The 15,681-nt window shown below is 41.8% G+C and overlaps 1 protein-coding gene and 1 non-coding gene across 2 annotated transcripts; one reads left to right on the top strand and one right to left on the bottom strand.

The window, feature by feature from the left end:
* Positions 1-107, top strand: LOC133049510 (U6 spliceosomal RNA). The gene has a single exon (XR_009691346.1). It is a non-coding gene; the product is annotated as a U6 spliceosomal RNA (small nuclear RNA).
* Positions 108-9,027: 8,920 nt separating this feature from the next.
* LOC133042974 (olfactory receptor 8S1-like) lies at positions 9,028-11,377 on the bottom strand. Its single transcript, XM_061123912.1, has 2 exons — positions 10,605-11,377; positions 9,028-9,190 (listed from the first exon to the last, which is right to left on the bottom strand). Exons 1-2 carry the CDS (start codon positions 11,375-11,377, stop codon positions 9,028-9,030), a joined length of 936 nt encoding a protein of 311 aa, XP_060979895.1.
* Between the last annotated feature and the right edge of the window lie 4,304 nt (positions 11,378-15,681).

Consider the following 15,681-nt stretch of genomic DNA (forward strand, 5'->3'; position numbering starts at 1 on the left):
GTGCTTGCTTCGGCAGCACATATACTAAAATTGGAACTATACAGAGAAGATTAGCATGGCCCCTGGGCAAGGATGACACGCAAATTCGTGAAGCGTTCCATATTTTTTGGAATTTAAAAAGATGGTAATGATAACCCTACTTGCAAAACAGAAAAAGAGACACAGATGTACAGAACAGACTTTTAGACTCTGTGGGAGAAGGCGAGGGTGGGATGTTCTGAGAGAATAGCATTGAAACAAGTATACTATCAAGGGTGAAACAGATCACCAGCCCTGGTTGGATGCATGAGACAAGTGCTCAGGGCTGGTGCACTGGGAAGACCCAGAGGGATGGGATGAAGAGGGAGGTGGGAGGGGGGATTGGGATGGGGAACACATGTAAATCCATGGCTGATTCATGTCAATGTATGGCAAAAACCACTACAATATAAAATAAATAGATAAATAAATAAAATAAAAAAAACACATGGTTATGTAATAGCTGAGATCATTTATAGCACTGTACATATGTGTCACTGTACACTTGGTCACGGCTACTTTGTGCAATATGCCTATAGTAGCACCATCTGAGAAGTCCTTGAGGCCGCCTCACAGCTCCGAGTGACTGCCTATGGTTATGTTGCTGGATCAGCCATGAGAGGAGAGAATGCAGTGTGTCTGCTGCCACGGCTGCTGTGCAGCCAGGAGAGAATGAACGCGTCTGCAGTTCCTATAGCTCCTGAGTTTTCTTCCAGCTTCCCAGCTCACACGGTGCCTACCATGGGTTCAGCGAACAGCGCGCTTCGTGAAATACAGTGAGGCAGCATCCGACTTTGACCTTCTTTTTTAAGATTGCCTACTTCTGGGATAAATTCTTTTTTTGGGGTCAAGTGCACCTCTGGCTTCACTGCCTAGGACTCTACATCAAGTGTGGGACTTGAACTGATATTACTAAGAGGCTGTTAGAAATTTTCATTATCACCAAATCCCCAGACAGTCCCTTAAAGTTCATGGGTAGATGATCTGAGTTGTTTGGGGATCTTGAAGTCTAATACTCTGCATTTTCAGAGGAAGTCAGCTGATGAAGCTGATAATTCCTCCAGAGATGCCCCAGAGAAGGGAAGGGAGTCTTTACCGAGGGGGAGGCATTACTGTATTGGATTACTCACATAAAAGGCAACAGGCTTAAGCCTCTAATTCAGAGAAGGACCAGGGAAGAGGGAACCTCATTACCTTTCTGGGCACTACTTAGCTCTCTCATTTTTTCCACCTATAACTCCTGGCAGAGTTCCTGGATGATGACCTTACTGATGACATTATGTGTGTCAAGAAGATTCTGGATAAAGTAGGAATTAACTACTGTGAGTCTCCATTCTATCTTCTGTTTTACTCTTCCTCTCCCTCTTCTCAGCCCTTTAGTCCCAGCACCATACCCCTTTCTCTCTATTTCCTGGTTTTAAGCTAGAATATCGTTTTCAAAACAAAACTCATCAAGCTGACTCAGGTTTCCAATTTTCAAGCCCCACTTACTCCACTGCTGTTTAGCAACTTTCCTAACAAGGATTCCTTAGTAGAGAGCTGAGTCCTAGGATTTCCTTCACCTGGACTTGAACATCTAATTCAACTTGTTTAGTCCTAAACCCTAAGACAAACCCTTGTTACCACCGCCCTACAATTTTCTTGGCGTTTAAGAAAATGGACCTTATTCCACTAGGTGGCTCAGTATCCCTTGCCACCTGGCCAGGAAAGTCTTTCTGTCTGTAGTTTTCACCCACACTTCCACCTCAGCCCCCCTGAGGATAAAACTGAATGGGAATTTGAGCTAAAATCCAGTCAGTCAACTTACCTTGTCGCCTTCTTCATGATCAAGTTGGCCCATAAAGCATTCTGTTCTGAGAAGCAGGATCAGTGGCTCTGTGAGAAGTTGTGAACACCTACTGCCTTTGCTTCTGCCCTCTTTCTGTTCCTGAAAATTCCTCTGCCCTCTGGCTACCTCATTTTGCTTCCTTGTACCCCTTGAAGCTAATTTGTCTCTGAGATGCGGGCTCTCTAGTGACATTGTTGGACATACAAGGACTATTCTCCAGGGATGGGTAAACAGTGCTCTGAGGCTTCTGACTCGTGCTCAGTGTCCCCAGTGGCACTTTCATGACAACAGTGTCCTGTGTCCTAAATAAAGGGCTTGATTTTGAGTGGTTGGCTGTTGTTTTCTTCCTGGAGGGAGAGGGAGGAAACAGGCTGAAAGGTGGACATGGCCAAGGGTCATAGCCACCTTCATCTCTACCAAAGAGGAAATAGGCTGAACTTACAACAACTCAAAGATGGAGATTCCTTCTGTATCAATTCAATTCAACCAAGTTTTATTGATCACCTAGCATAATTCAAAGAACTTTGGAGGGACTCTAAAGCTGGCTAAAAACATCACTTCCCTCATGGACTAGTTGGACTCATAAGATAAACATTAATAGATACTTATAATACAAGATATAGTATCATTAATATTATGAGAGGTTAGAAAGGTGCCTTGAGCATTGATAAGAGGAAAGATAATTTATATTTGGTGGGAGGCTGTGAGAAAAAGGGCTCAAGGAAAGATTCATGACAAGAGTGAATTTAAGCTCATTTTGAAGTGTTGGTGGGATTTTGACAGTTAGAGCTGTGGAGTGGGAAAAGGACAGGAAGAGCAGGGGCTCCAAGAATCTGAAATGGGTGACTTGAGGGGGGTTGAGGTACTTCCTTACCCCTAAGATAAGAAAATACCCTTCACAAATTGGTTACCATCTAGATGTACCATACCGTCTTTATCTGTTTCTCTGTTGATGGAAATTTAGGTTGCTTTCATGTCCTGGCTTTTGTAAACACTGCTGCTATGAACATAGTGGTGCATGTGTCTTTTTGAATTATGGTTTTCTCTGGGTCTATGCCTGGGAGTGGGATTGCTGGGTCATATGGTAGTTCTATTTTTAGTTTTTTAAGGAAACTCCGTATTGTTTTCCACAGTGGCTCTATCAATTCACATTAGCACCAACAGTGTAAGAGTTTCTCTTCTCCACACCCTCTCCAGCGTTTGTTTGTAGATTTTTTGATGATGGCCATTCTGACGTGTGTAAGGGTACAACTTACAGTAGTTTTCTAGTAATTAGTGATGTTAAGCATCTTCTCATGTGTTTGTCATCTAGAAAAATGGTATAGATGACATTATTTCTGTTGCTGGCCAAAATCTTGGCTTACTCTGTCCACCAGAGCTGAATAAAAAATACGGAGACAGAGTTTGGAAATAGAGAGTTGATTTAATTCTCAGCTGGCAGAGAGGGGAATATAGTAGGTTCATGCCTCAAGAACTGTGCTCCCACTCTATGAAGACTCTAGAGGCTTATATTCTAAGATGAGGGTTCCCAGACAGGAATCTATGATGAGGAGCAAGGATTTTAGGATCTTGTCAAAAGCAGCCATAGGCTGGCATCTGTAACGCAGTAACTGAGCGTGGCAGTTCAGTGGCTCTGTGGCCTTCTTTCTAATATTTAACTACAAGGGGAAGGGTGTTGTAAGGGTAAACACCTAAATATTCAGGATGTATTGAGCACAGAGACAAAGGAAAATAGGTGCGAAGTGTAGCTCCTGCAGAGTTAGGGGCAGAAAAACAAACTTAGTTATAGACATGCAGAATTAGGAGCAGTTACAGTGAAAAAAACAAAACAAAACACCAGGAATGTTCAGTCCTGCTCACTGTTCTCTTTATCTTCTTTGTCCTCAGAAAGAGAAAGAAAAAAAAACTCATTCTCTTTTTTTTTCCTTTTCACTGCCACATTTCCAAAGCAGAAATAGAGACTTAGAGAACAAATGTATGGAGATCAAGGGAGAAAGGGGTAGGGTGGGAATTGGGAGATTGGGGTTGACACATAAACACTTTGGATACTGTGTACAAAATAGACAAAAGATGGGAACATACTGTATAGCACAGGGTCCTCCAATTAATGCACTGTGGTATCCCAAATGGTGAACTCACAAAGGGAAGTGATATATGTGTATGTAGGCTGATTACTTTGCTATGGAGTAGAAACTAATACAACATTTTAAAGGAACTATAATGCAATAAAAATTAATTAATAAAAATAAATAAAAAGAATAGACAAGAACAGCTCAGTAACTGTAGAATCTGGACACGTGGGGCCTTTTGGTTGGGACCCTGCACACTATTGCTCATCCTTGCTGCTTCTCTGACCTATAGGAGGATGTTTGCCGAGCTTTATTCTAATTTGATTATAAAGAATGTGAAAGATGGGGAAGCAGGAGATATGAGTCCTAAAGTCTGTTTCTGCTTCTTACTGGTGGTCTAAACCTGGGTAAGTTATCTTTGTCTCTGTGGCTCACTTTCCTCATTTTTAAATGAAGGTTTTGGTCTAGTGATTTTTATGAGATCTTTTCCTGCTTTGACAATCCAGCCTACCAAAACTCCAATTTAAATTACCCCATTTCTGTATTATCCAAGTTATATTTTTTAATTATCTTTTCCTACCCTATATACCCAATAGGGCTTTTGGCATTCAGACAATATTTCTCTTGTTTCAGAGTCCAGCAGCTCCCTAATGAAGTCCCCATAGCCTGTTTAGGGACATATAGTACTAGGTAAGGGGTGGCTAGGACATTCTTCACCTGTTCTTAATGAAAACTAAGACTCGGAAAACAACTTGGTATTCATCACATAATTTTAGTTTGAATTTGAACCCAGTGTATTCCTATGCTCTTCCTTCCCTAATTATGGGACAAAAGGCTTTCCCCCAAGTCAACAGGGTTTTAGGAATAATCCCTGTGTGTGTTTGTGTGTGTGTGCAGGAAGGATTAAATGGCCATTCCTCCACTGATCTTGCACATCTACATATTATTTTGCCTTAGTTACACCCCCAGGAAGGCATATGCTCTGGAAAATGTAAAGGACCAGTTCCACCAAGTGTGCAGAGCAGAAATGCCGCTGAAGCTGGGACTGTTTGGCGCAGTTCCACATCCCTGGCCTTCATCTCCAGAGAAATAGCCTCATCTTGGAAATCTCCCCTGTGAGTGTACCACATATGAGGCCATGATTTTCAGAGGGCTTTGCTGAAGGAAACATAATTGCAGAGAGGATCTTAGCCTGAGGGTCAAAAGATCAAGAACAGATAGAATTCAGGGAGCTGGCATGGAAGTGGTCTTGGCTAATGTGACCTGTCAGTTTTTGGGTAGAACAATTGCTGCTGTCTTTCTGCGAACTCTCTTGAGAGCTGAATGGGAGATGGGGTGGCAGTTGAGCATTTGTTCTGCATTCTCTAACTCCTTCTCCTTCCTCTATGCCTGGAACAGGTCTTGAACCAAGTCAGGGATCTGAAATGGTCCAGGCTCAGATAGGTGATGGAGAGACTCTGGGCAGGGGGTCAGAGTGCCCATGTTTTAGCAAGCTCTAGTGATAATGACCTTGGGTGGTGAACCGAAATTCGGACTCTTATCTCTTTGGATCCCGATCTCTCCTATAGTACTTCCCTCTGACATCTGTATTGTCATGAAGGACACACATTTTTTTTTTTCATATGCTCCTTCTCTCACCCCCTTCTCTCCAATTCATTCTTTTTCTTTGCACACTATTCCCTGGTAGCCCAGCTGGTAAAGAATCCACCTGCAATGAGGGAGATCTGGGTTTGATCCCTGGGTTGCGAAGATCCCCTGGAGAAGGGAAAAGCTACCCACTCCAGTACTCTGGCCTAAAGAATCCCATAGACTGTATAGCTCATGGGGGTTGCAAAGAGTCAGACAGGACCGAGAGACTTTCACACTTCCTTAATACTAACAGAATGTACTAAACATTGAAGATACAGAATCTATTAGACAAGATTTTAAAGGAGGATATGTGCATATGTGCTAAGTTGCTCAATTGTGTCTCTTTCCGACACTATGGACTGTAGCCTGCCAGGATCCTCTGTCCATGGAATTCCCCAGCAAGAATACTGGAGTCAATTGCCATGTCCTCCTACAGGGGAATCTTCCCAACCCAGGGGTTGAACTCACATCTCCTATGCCTCCTGCATTGACTTTACTACTAGTGCCACCTAGAAAGTCCTTAGAGGAGGATGCTGCTGCTGCTGCTGCTAAGTCACTTCAGTTGTGTCCGACTCTGTGCGACTCCATAGCTGGCAGCCCATGAGGCTCCTCCATCCCTGGGATTCTCCAAGCAAGAACACTGGAGTGGGTTGCCACTTCCTTCTCCAATGCATGAAAGTGAAAAGTGAAAGTGAAGTCGCTCAGTTGTGTCCGACTCTTCATGACCCCATGGACGGCAGCCTACCAGGCTCCTCTGTCCATGGGATTTTCCAGGCAACCCAGGAGTGGGGTGCCATTGCCTTCTCCGTTAGAGGAGGATAGTCCCTCCTATTTCCTAGGACGATATAAGAGAATGGACTCCTCAGACAGGTCCACTATTCATTCCTTCATTCACTCCATAATCAGCAAATAGTTATTGAGGATTTACTATTTGCAGTGTTCTACTTCATGTATTACTTATTAAGGACAAAGACAAGAGGAGACATTGATTTTATTTCATTTCTTTCCAAGTTACTCTGGAGCTCTAGATTTTGCCAGGCAGTTTTTGGTATGGGAGGAAAGAAGATCTCAGTACTGAGATGGGACTCTCGCAGAATGAAGTGGGGTATTTACTAGTGGTCAGATTTCTACTTTGTGCATAGACAAAAGTAAAACAAGGGAGGGAGAAGCAAAGAGGAGGTGTGGAAAGGGCAAGAAATGGGAGAAAAAGCAAAAGCTGTGGAAATGGCTGATGGGATTGTAAAGATTTTTTTTACCTTTCCCCCCTAGTTTTATGGAGAGATAATTGACATAAATTAATGTGTAAATTCTAGGCTTACAGCATGATCATTTTGTAGATAGATATATTGGAGGAAGAATGGGCAATCCACTGCAGTATTCTTGCCTGGAGAATCCCATGGACAGAGGAGCCTGGTGGGCCACAGTCCCTAAGCTTGCAAAGAGTTGAACACGACTGAAGCGACTGAGCACGCATGCATGTATATATATCTATATCTATATCTATGCATTGCAATAGGTTTAATTAATATGCATCATCTCAAAAGAACTAATTGGGAAAATCCTGAGAGTTCTCTCTGATGTAGAACATTTTCACACATTGAGGTAAGGGGAAGTTTCTTTGGTCCCTACATGGTTCAGCTTGAATTTTGTTGAACTGGAACAGCCTGTCAAACTCACAGAGCATATCTGTTTTAACCACTGAGATAAAGAATGTCTGTTTTGAAAATAAGGATAATAAACTCCCTTCACATAACATACACATTAACATCCTCAAAAGTATGGTTCCATTCCCAGACACTAGGGTCCTGCTGTCTTGCTCTATATGGACTATAGCTGCCTCTTTTTGGACACTTGAGGAATATACCCCTGTTATGTTTGATGTATGTTCTTTGTTCTGATAAGGTAGGTGATCATGCTAAAAATCATGCTTCAGTGGGGAAGTTTCTCAGAGTTATCTGAGAGGCTGTCTTCTGGGCTATAGCCCTAAATTTGGCTCAAATAAAACTCCTCTATTCCTAAAAACAAAATCCCATTATCTCATAAAGATATCATATAAAGAAAAGAAAGAAGAAAGAGGAAAATCTTTTCTCTTTGTGATGAGAACTCTTAGGATTAACTCTCTTAACAGATTCCCTGTATATTATATAGTGGTGTTAGTTATAGTCACCATGTTGTGTACATCCCTAGTACATATTTTACAGTGGAAATTTGTACCTTTTGATCACCTTCCTCCCACCCTCCACTCCTGATAACTACATATCTGATATCTTTTTCTATGGGTTTGGTTGATCTCTAGGTTCCGCATGTATGTGACATCATATTGCATTTGTCTTTCTATGTCTGACCCATTTCACTCAGCATAATGCCTTCAAGGAGCTTCCACATTGTCACAAGTGGTAAAATTTCCTCATTTTTAAGGCTGAATAATATTCCATTGCTTTATCCATACCTTTTTAAATCCATTCATCCATACATTTTTTAATCCATTCATCCACACCTTTTTTTATCCATTCATCCATTAATGAACATCTAGGTTCTTTCCATGCCTTGGGTACTGTATATAATGCTGCTATGAACTTGGGACTTCCCCCATGGCTCAGTGATAAAGAATTTGCCTGCAATGCAGGAGGCACAGGAGACAGGGGTTTGATCCATGGGCTGTGAAGATCCCTTGGAGGAGGAAATGGCAATCCACTCCAGTATTCTTGGGTGGATAATCCCATGGACAGAGGAGCCTGGAGGGCTACGGTCCATAGGGTCACACAGAGTCAGGTGTGACTGAGCATGCATGCATCAACATGGGAGCTCATAAATTTTAAAAAGATATTTATTATATATTTACTTATTGGCTGTGCTGGGTCTTTGTTGTGGCCCCTAGGCTCAGGGAGTTGTGCATAATTTCTCTAGCTGAGGTGGCTGTGGGTGTATTTATTTGCCCCACACAGGCTTCTCTCACTGCCCTCCAAAGGCTTCTTGAGGGGCCTGGTTTCATGGGCTCTAGAGTGTGCAGGCTCAGTAGCTGTAGCTCGTTGACCTAGTTGCTCTTCTGTATGTGGGATCTTAGTTCCCTGACCAGAGATTGAACCTACGTCCCCTGCGTTGCAAGACAGATTCTTTACCACTGGAGCACCATAGACGTTCTTGCATATATCTTTTTGAGTTAGTGTTTTCATTTCCTTTGGCTCTATTCCCAGGAGTGGAGTTGCTGGGACATTTGGTGTTTCTATTTTTCACTTTTTGAGAATTTCTCTATGTGGTTTTTGAGAAAGTTTTCTTGTGTAGTGACTGGGTCATCTGCGGATGGATGCCATCAGTTCTGCGGAGGTTCTTCCATCTCGCTTGACTAGGGGAGGGCATAAGGGTCAGAGGAACTAAGACTTCCATTTGGATAAGAATTCATGCTGAGATATCTAAGAAATGAAGCTATCTCCTCTTCCTTCTCTTGATTTTTTCTCCAATTATGAGGAGGCAGTAGAGGCTGGCTTAGAAGGTAAGCCTGGGCTTCCTGGCCAGCATCCTTCTTAGAGCTGCCTTCACCTCCTGGTTCTTCAGACTGTAGATAAGGGGGTTCAGTAGCGGGGTCACCACACTGTACTGCACAGATAGAACTTGCTCCAGGGCTGAGCCAGAAGCTGGAGTCATGTACCTTGAAGGGAATTGCACAAAGGCATAAAATGAGCTCAGGACAATGGACACATGGCTGTAAGCAGCCAGGGTCCATCCCATCCCAGACTCTGCAAAGAGGGTCTTCTGGGCTGAGTCACTATCACTGGTAGAAGCATCTAGAAGTGACTGTATTATCGTGAGAAGTCAGTCATTTCTGCCTTCAAATGCCTCCATACAAGAGTGATCTTATGCCGAACATTATAAGAACTGCCCTGAGGAGAAAAAGGAAGTTGTGCAGCATATGAAGTGTTCCACGTTAGAATAGAACTAAAAATGATGTCATGCATTTCTATAGTACTTCATACTTTTCAAAGTGTCTTTCCTTAGTAGTTAGGTAGAGAGTATGAAGAATGTTTTTTCTTTTTTTATATATATACAACTGTATGTTCCCATCTTGTCATGATTGTTCCTTACAAAACTATATGCTAGTCCAATAATGCTGTCATTTCCCCCAACATTTATGGTTCTTGGAATTACCCCAGAATGACAGCACATTATTTTTCAAATGCTCAGTGGAAGAAATATTTGTCCTTTTTCAAACATTTATCAAATTTGGCTTAGAATAGAAGCCAAGATCTGTAGATAAAGTGAAAGATAAAACTGTGTTTAGTATGATATGAATGCTAAATGATTATGAATCCAATAATGGTAAGACTAATTGTGCAAATCCATCTCCAGATTCACTAGTAGAGAGTACAGGCCAGTAGTGACTCTATTTCCTGGGAACCAAGCGCTCATCAACCAGAGCTGTTTATGTTTGAGAGAAACATGGTAGAAAAGAGCTTGAGGTTTTCAAGTCAGTGAGACTCGGTTTATATTTTGCCTCCATTCTTAGCTTGTTCTGGCAACTTCAATAAGGCACCTGGTTACTCCTGAAACTCAGTTTTTTTTTAATCCAAAAATAAGGTTAATAACATTCATCTTGTGGTATGACACATACTAAAATTGATCTTGATTGTGCAAAGCAGTTGTTGTAAGTAGCTGCCTAATCAATAGTTACAGGACAAATAGGCTTTGGATCTTTCAGTGGGAAGGAGAAATGGCATCTGTTTCAAGTATGATATATTTTATATATATTTTGTCCAACTCTGAATAAAAGCCTACTAATGTCTCTCTGATTTCCTTCTGAAACTCCAGAATCATAGGTTAATGAAATTAGGAAACCCTTTAGTCTTTGTATAAGCTTATTTTTCAGAGTTAGACAATTGAGGTCTCAGAAAGAAAATAAATTTTTAATACTTTACACATCAGAGCCAGAACTAGAACTCAGGGCTTCCCATATTCTTGTGCAGTTCTTTTCTTACTACTTTGCAGTGCTCTGTTCTACAGATCACCATTAATTTCAAGTGACAAATATCCTACATCCACATTCCAGAGGTATAGCAATGACATACCTGAAAACGCCTGAGCCATAAAAAATGGTGACCACAAGGAAATGAGATGAGCAGGTAGAGAAGATCTTGTTCTGACCTGAGGCAGAGTTGATCCCCAAGGCTGTCATGATGATATGGGTGTAGGATCCCAGGAGTAGGACAAGGGTGCCAAGGCCCAAGATCACCATGGTGGTCAGGATGGAGGCAATGCTAATGTAGGGGTCAGAACAGGCCAATAGGAGCACTGGAGGAAACTCACAGGCAAAGCTGCGGATGAAGTTGGGGCCACAGAATTTCTGTTGAGCCAGGAGGATGATGTTAAGTAGGCCAGTCCCCATTCCTATGGCCCAGGAGGCTCCCACCAGGCCAGCACATGCCTTCTTGTTCATGGTCACCACATATGACAGCGGGTGGCACACAGCCTGGTACCGGTCATAGGCCATGACTGAAAGGAGGCAAGCTTCAGTGGCCCCAGCAAATATGACCAAGGCAATCTGGGTGAAACATTCAAGGAAGGATATAGTCTTCCACTTGGAAAGCAGGTTCTCTAGCAGCTTAGGCACAATGACTGAGGAATAGAAAGCATCCAGGAAGGAGAGGTGACTGAGGAAGAAGTACATGGGGGTGTGGAGGTGGGAATCAGTCCTGATCACCAGCAGCATCAGCAGGTTCCCTGTGAGGGTCAGGAGGTAAATCACCAGGAATATTACAAATAGTACTATCTGGATCTGAGGGTTGTTGGATAGTCCTTGAAGAACAAACACCGTGACTCTGGTTGTGTTGGCAGCTTCCATGGAGCATTAGAGATTCCCTTCAGAGGGACAAGAACAGAAAAGAATGCTCCAATGTGCTATGAGTCTCAGAGAATGTCTGGAGATGAGATGCTATGAATCAAGCTTCAGCAGAGGCAACCTTGCTATGTTAGACCTCATCACGCCTGCCCAGCTCAGGGCAGTAATCTATTGGCTAAGGTGGAGATGTGGGAAAGAAATAAATAGAGAATCAAACCTAGAAAGAAAGGAGAAGAGAAAAGAGATTATACAGGGCGAAGAAGGAAATGAAGGGAATGGAAATAGACTCCAATGCACTGAGAATTACCATTCTCCAGTTTCAAAAGGAACAGAGTTCAAACAACTGGAAGGCCCACTGGCATAGTGTGTAAGCAATAAAGATATTGACCGATCATCTGGCTGATAGTCTATGATGCATGTTTGAATGACTGGCAGCGGTGTTGTGACAGCTGTTGATGGCACAGAACCTTTCTCTATCACTGTAAGTTCATGAATAAGTAACTTGGGTTTCTCATTAAAGAATAATCTAGGAAAACTAGATGGTTTCTAAAGTTCTTTCCAGCTTAGAAATTCTAAAGAATGGGGGATAATCTTTGGGTTTTTCTGGTACTAAATGGAAATTCTCTCCCCTTCTGTGTCAACACAAGCAGAAGCAGCACAGGAATAGCCTCATTTCACAGAAACCTGGTAAAAGGAAGCCCTCAAATGGGAGGCAAGGGTTGTATACTGCAGTGACTCCAAAGGCTTCCCATTCCAGGATTTTTGTGAATTTATAATGTCCACTGTTTGCACTGTCATCTCTGTACTTAACATGAGAGTTCATGAAGACTGTGCTATTCTATGAGTTGGTACTAGAAGATTTGGATGAAGCCAAGTCAAATTTGGAGCACCTTCTGTGCATCACAGAGATGGTAAAAGAAAAAAAGAGGAGAGATAAAAGGCCACCTAGAACATGTGGCTAAGTGGAGAATTAGAGCATTTAGTATAGAGCAAAGCAAGATATACTATTCACTTCTCTCCCCTTGAACTCAGGAGGAGTTGTGACTCAGGAAGGTGATAAATGAGAACCTGATCTCTATTTATGCCTTGTACAGTCATGAGTTCTTGGAATGGAGAGTTTTAAGATAAGATGGAGCTGAGTGAGAATAATATTTGTCTTTACCTGGGCTCCCTAGGCCAATAAGAGATGCTCTCAGTGGAGGGCACCTGATTGTCATTCTTTCCAACACTGGAGCAAAAGCCCCAGATATGGCTAGGGCTTCATGGAGGGCACCTGATTGTCATTCTTTCCAACACTGGAGCAAAAGCCACAGATATGGCTGGGGCTTCATGAGCTTCCCTGAACTTTGTCCTTCCTTTAGAAGATGCAGAGGTGGTGTTTCTGAGCAAGGAAATATCCCTATAGTCCTGTCCAAGGGGAAGTTTTCTTGACTTTGCCTCTAAAATAATGACCAGTGGGACTTGATTTCAGCTCTAGACCTTGGAGAGTGTTGGTGGTCCCTGGAGAGGCCCTTAAGCAGGAGGCCTGTTCTCCAGAGCCAACGTTCCTTCCCTGTGTTATTCTTGTTTCAGTGAGTTGCATCATCCAGGAGTTACCCTTGAGTGGCCAATAATTTCTAAAAATAAAAATATATAGAGAGTCCTAAGTTTTCTTAATTCTAAACCTTGGAATTCCTTCTCCTCTTCTCTCCCTCCTTTCTTTCCTTCTCTTTCAGTACACACACACACATTTATTTGTTCAAATTTATTTTTGGTTGCAGTGGGTCTTCGTTGCTGAGTGTGTGCTTTCTCTAGATGCAGAGAGTGGGGGCTACTCTTCATTGCTCTGTGGCTTGCAGGATCTAGAATGAATACTCAGAAGTTGTGATGCAGGAACTAAGTTGCTCCCTGGCATGTGGAATATCCTGGACTAGGGATAGAACTCATGTCCCCTTCATTGGCAGGCAGATTCCCATTCATTGCACGAAGGGGTGTCCTCTTTTTTTTCAAGTTTAAATAATATTTATGATATAGAAATATAATGATAATATCTATAATAGGAGAAAAGATATTTTAGGTGTTATAAAACTGAATAAGTATACTAAAGATATTTTCATGATAGCAAGAGAAAATACAAATTTATTATGTTATCCAAAATTAATTCTTTTATTTATTGCAATTAAAAAAATCCAATAGATTAAAAATCATAAAACTGTTTTGGGTTAGCAGATGCAAAGTAGTATGTATAAAATGAATAAACAACAAGGTCCTACTGTGTAGCACAGGTAAGTATTGTCAATATACTGTCATAAACCATAATGGAAAAGAATATAAAAAAGAATATATATATGCATAGCTGAAGTTTTTTTATGTACAGCAGAAATTAACTCAATATTTTAAGTCATCTAACTTCAATTAAAAAAGGAAAAAAACTTAAAATTTTTTTAACTGTGATAAAAACTTTTTATTATGGAAAAATTTAGACATATATAAAATAAAAAGAATACTGTAATAATCCTTCTGTATCCATAATCCAGCTTCAACAATTATCAACTCATTGACTATTATCCATCTTTGACCACATGGACTGAAAAATGTGATCTCTATGCTGTATGAACAGTCAAGCATCTAAACATGGACTTGTTCAAAGGAAGAAGGGAAGGATAGGTATTGAAGAGCCATTATCAGTCTTTGCCATGGATAAGGACCTAATGATGGCTGACTGAATAAATCCCTAGGAGATCAGTTCAGTTCAGCTCAGTCACTCATTCATGTCCAACTCTTTGTGACTCCATTGACTGCAGCACGCCAGGCCTCCCTATCCATCACCAACTCCCGGAGTTTACTCAGACTCATGTCCATCAAGTCGGTGATGCCATCCAGCCATCTCATCCTCTATCATCCCCTTTGCCTCCTGCCTTCAACCTTTCCCAGCAACAGGGTCTTTTCAAGTGAGTCAGCTCTTTGCATCTGGTGGCCAAAGTATTGGAGTTTCAGCTTCAGCATCAGTCCTTCCAATGAATACTCAAGACTGTTTTCCTTTAGGATTGACTGGTTGGATTTCCTTGCAGTCCAAGGGACTCTCAAAGAGTCTTCTCCAACACCACAGTTCAAAAGCATCAATTCTTCAGCCCTCAACTTTCTTTATAGTCCACCTCTCACATCCATACATGACCACTGGAAAAACCAAAGCTTTGACTAGACAGACCTTTGTTGGCAAAGTAAGTCTCTGTTTTTTAATATGCTATCTAGGTTGGTCATAACTTTTCTTCCAAGGAGTAAACGTCTTTTAATTTCATGGCTGCAGTCACCGTCTGCAGTGATTTTGAGCCCCCCCCAAAATAAAGTCTGTCACTGTTTCCACTGTTTCTCCATCTATTTCCCATGAAGTGATGGGACCAGACACCATGGTCTTAAGTTTTCTGAATGCTGAGCTTTAAGCCAACTTTTTCACTCTCCTCTTTCACTTTCATCAAGAGACTCTTTATTTCTTCACTTTCTGCCATAAGGGTGGTGTCATCTGCATATCTGAGGTTATTGATATTTCTCCCGACAACCTTGATTCCAGTTTGTGCTTCATCCAGCCCAGTGTTTCTCATGATGTACTCTGCATATAAGTTAAATAATCAGGGTGACAATAAACAACCTTGACATACTCCTTTCCCTATTTGGAACCAGTCTGTTAATCCATGTCCAGTTCTAGCTGTTGCTTCCTGACCTGCACACAGATTTCTCAGGAGGCAGGTCAGGTGGTCTGGTATTCCCATCTCTTGAAGAATTTTCCACAGTTTATTGTGATCCACACAGTCAAAGGCTTTGGCATAGTCAATAAAGCAGAAGTAGATATTTTTCTGGAACACTCTTGCTTTTTCAATGATCCAACAGATATTGGCAATTTGATTTCTGGTTCCTCGGCGTTTTCTAAATCCAGCTTGAACGTCTGGAAGTTCACGATTCACATTCTGTTGAAGCCTGGCTTGGAGAATTTTGAGCATTATTTTGCTAGCGTGTGAGATGAGTGAAATTGTGCGGTAGTTTGAGCATTCTTTGGCATTGCCTTTCTTTGGGATTGGAATGAAAACTGACCTTTTCCAGTCCTGTGGCCACTGCCAAGTTTTCCAAATTTGCTGACATATTGCGTGCAGCACTTTCACAGCATAATCTTTTAGGATTTGAAATAGCTCAACAGGAATTCCATTGCCTCCGCTAGCTTTGTTTGTAGTGATGCTTCCTAAGGCCCACTTGATTTCACATTCCAGGATGTCTGGCTCTAGGTTGGTGATCACACTATCGTGATTATCTGGGTCTTGAAGATCTTTTTTGTATGG

Source organism: Dama dama, chromosome 3, assembly GCF_033118175.1.
Source record: "Dama dama isolate Ldn47 chromosome 3, ASM3311817v1, whole genome shotgun sequence".
NCBI lineage: Eukaryota > Metazoa > Chordata > Mammalia > Artiodactyla > Cervidae > Dama > Dama dama.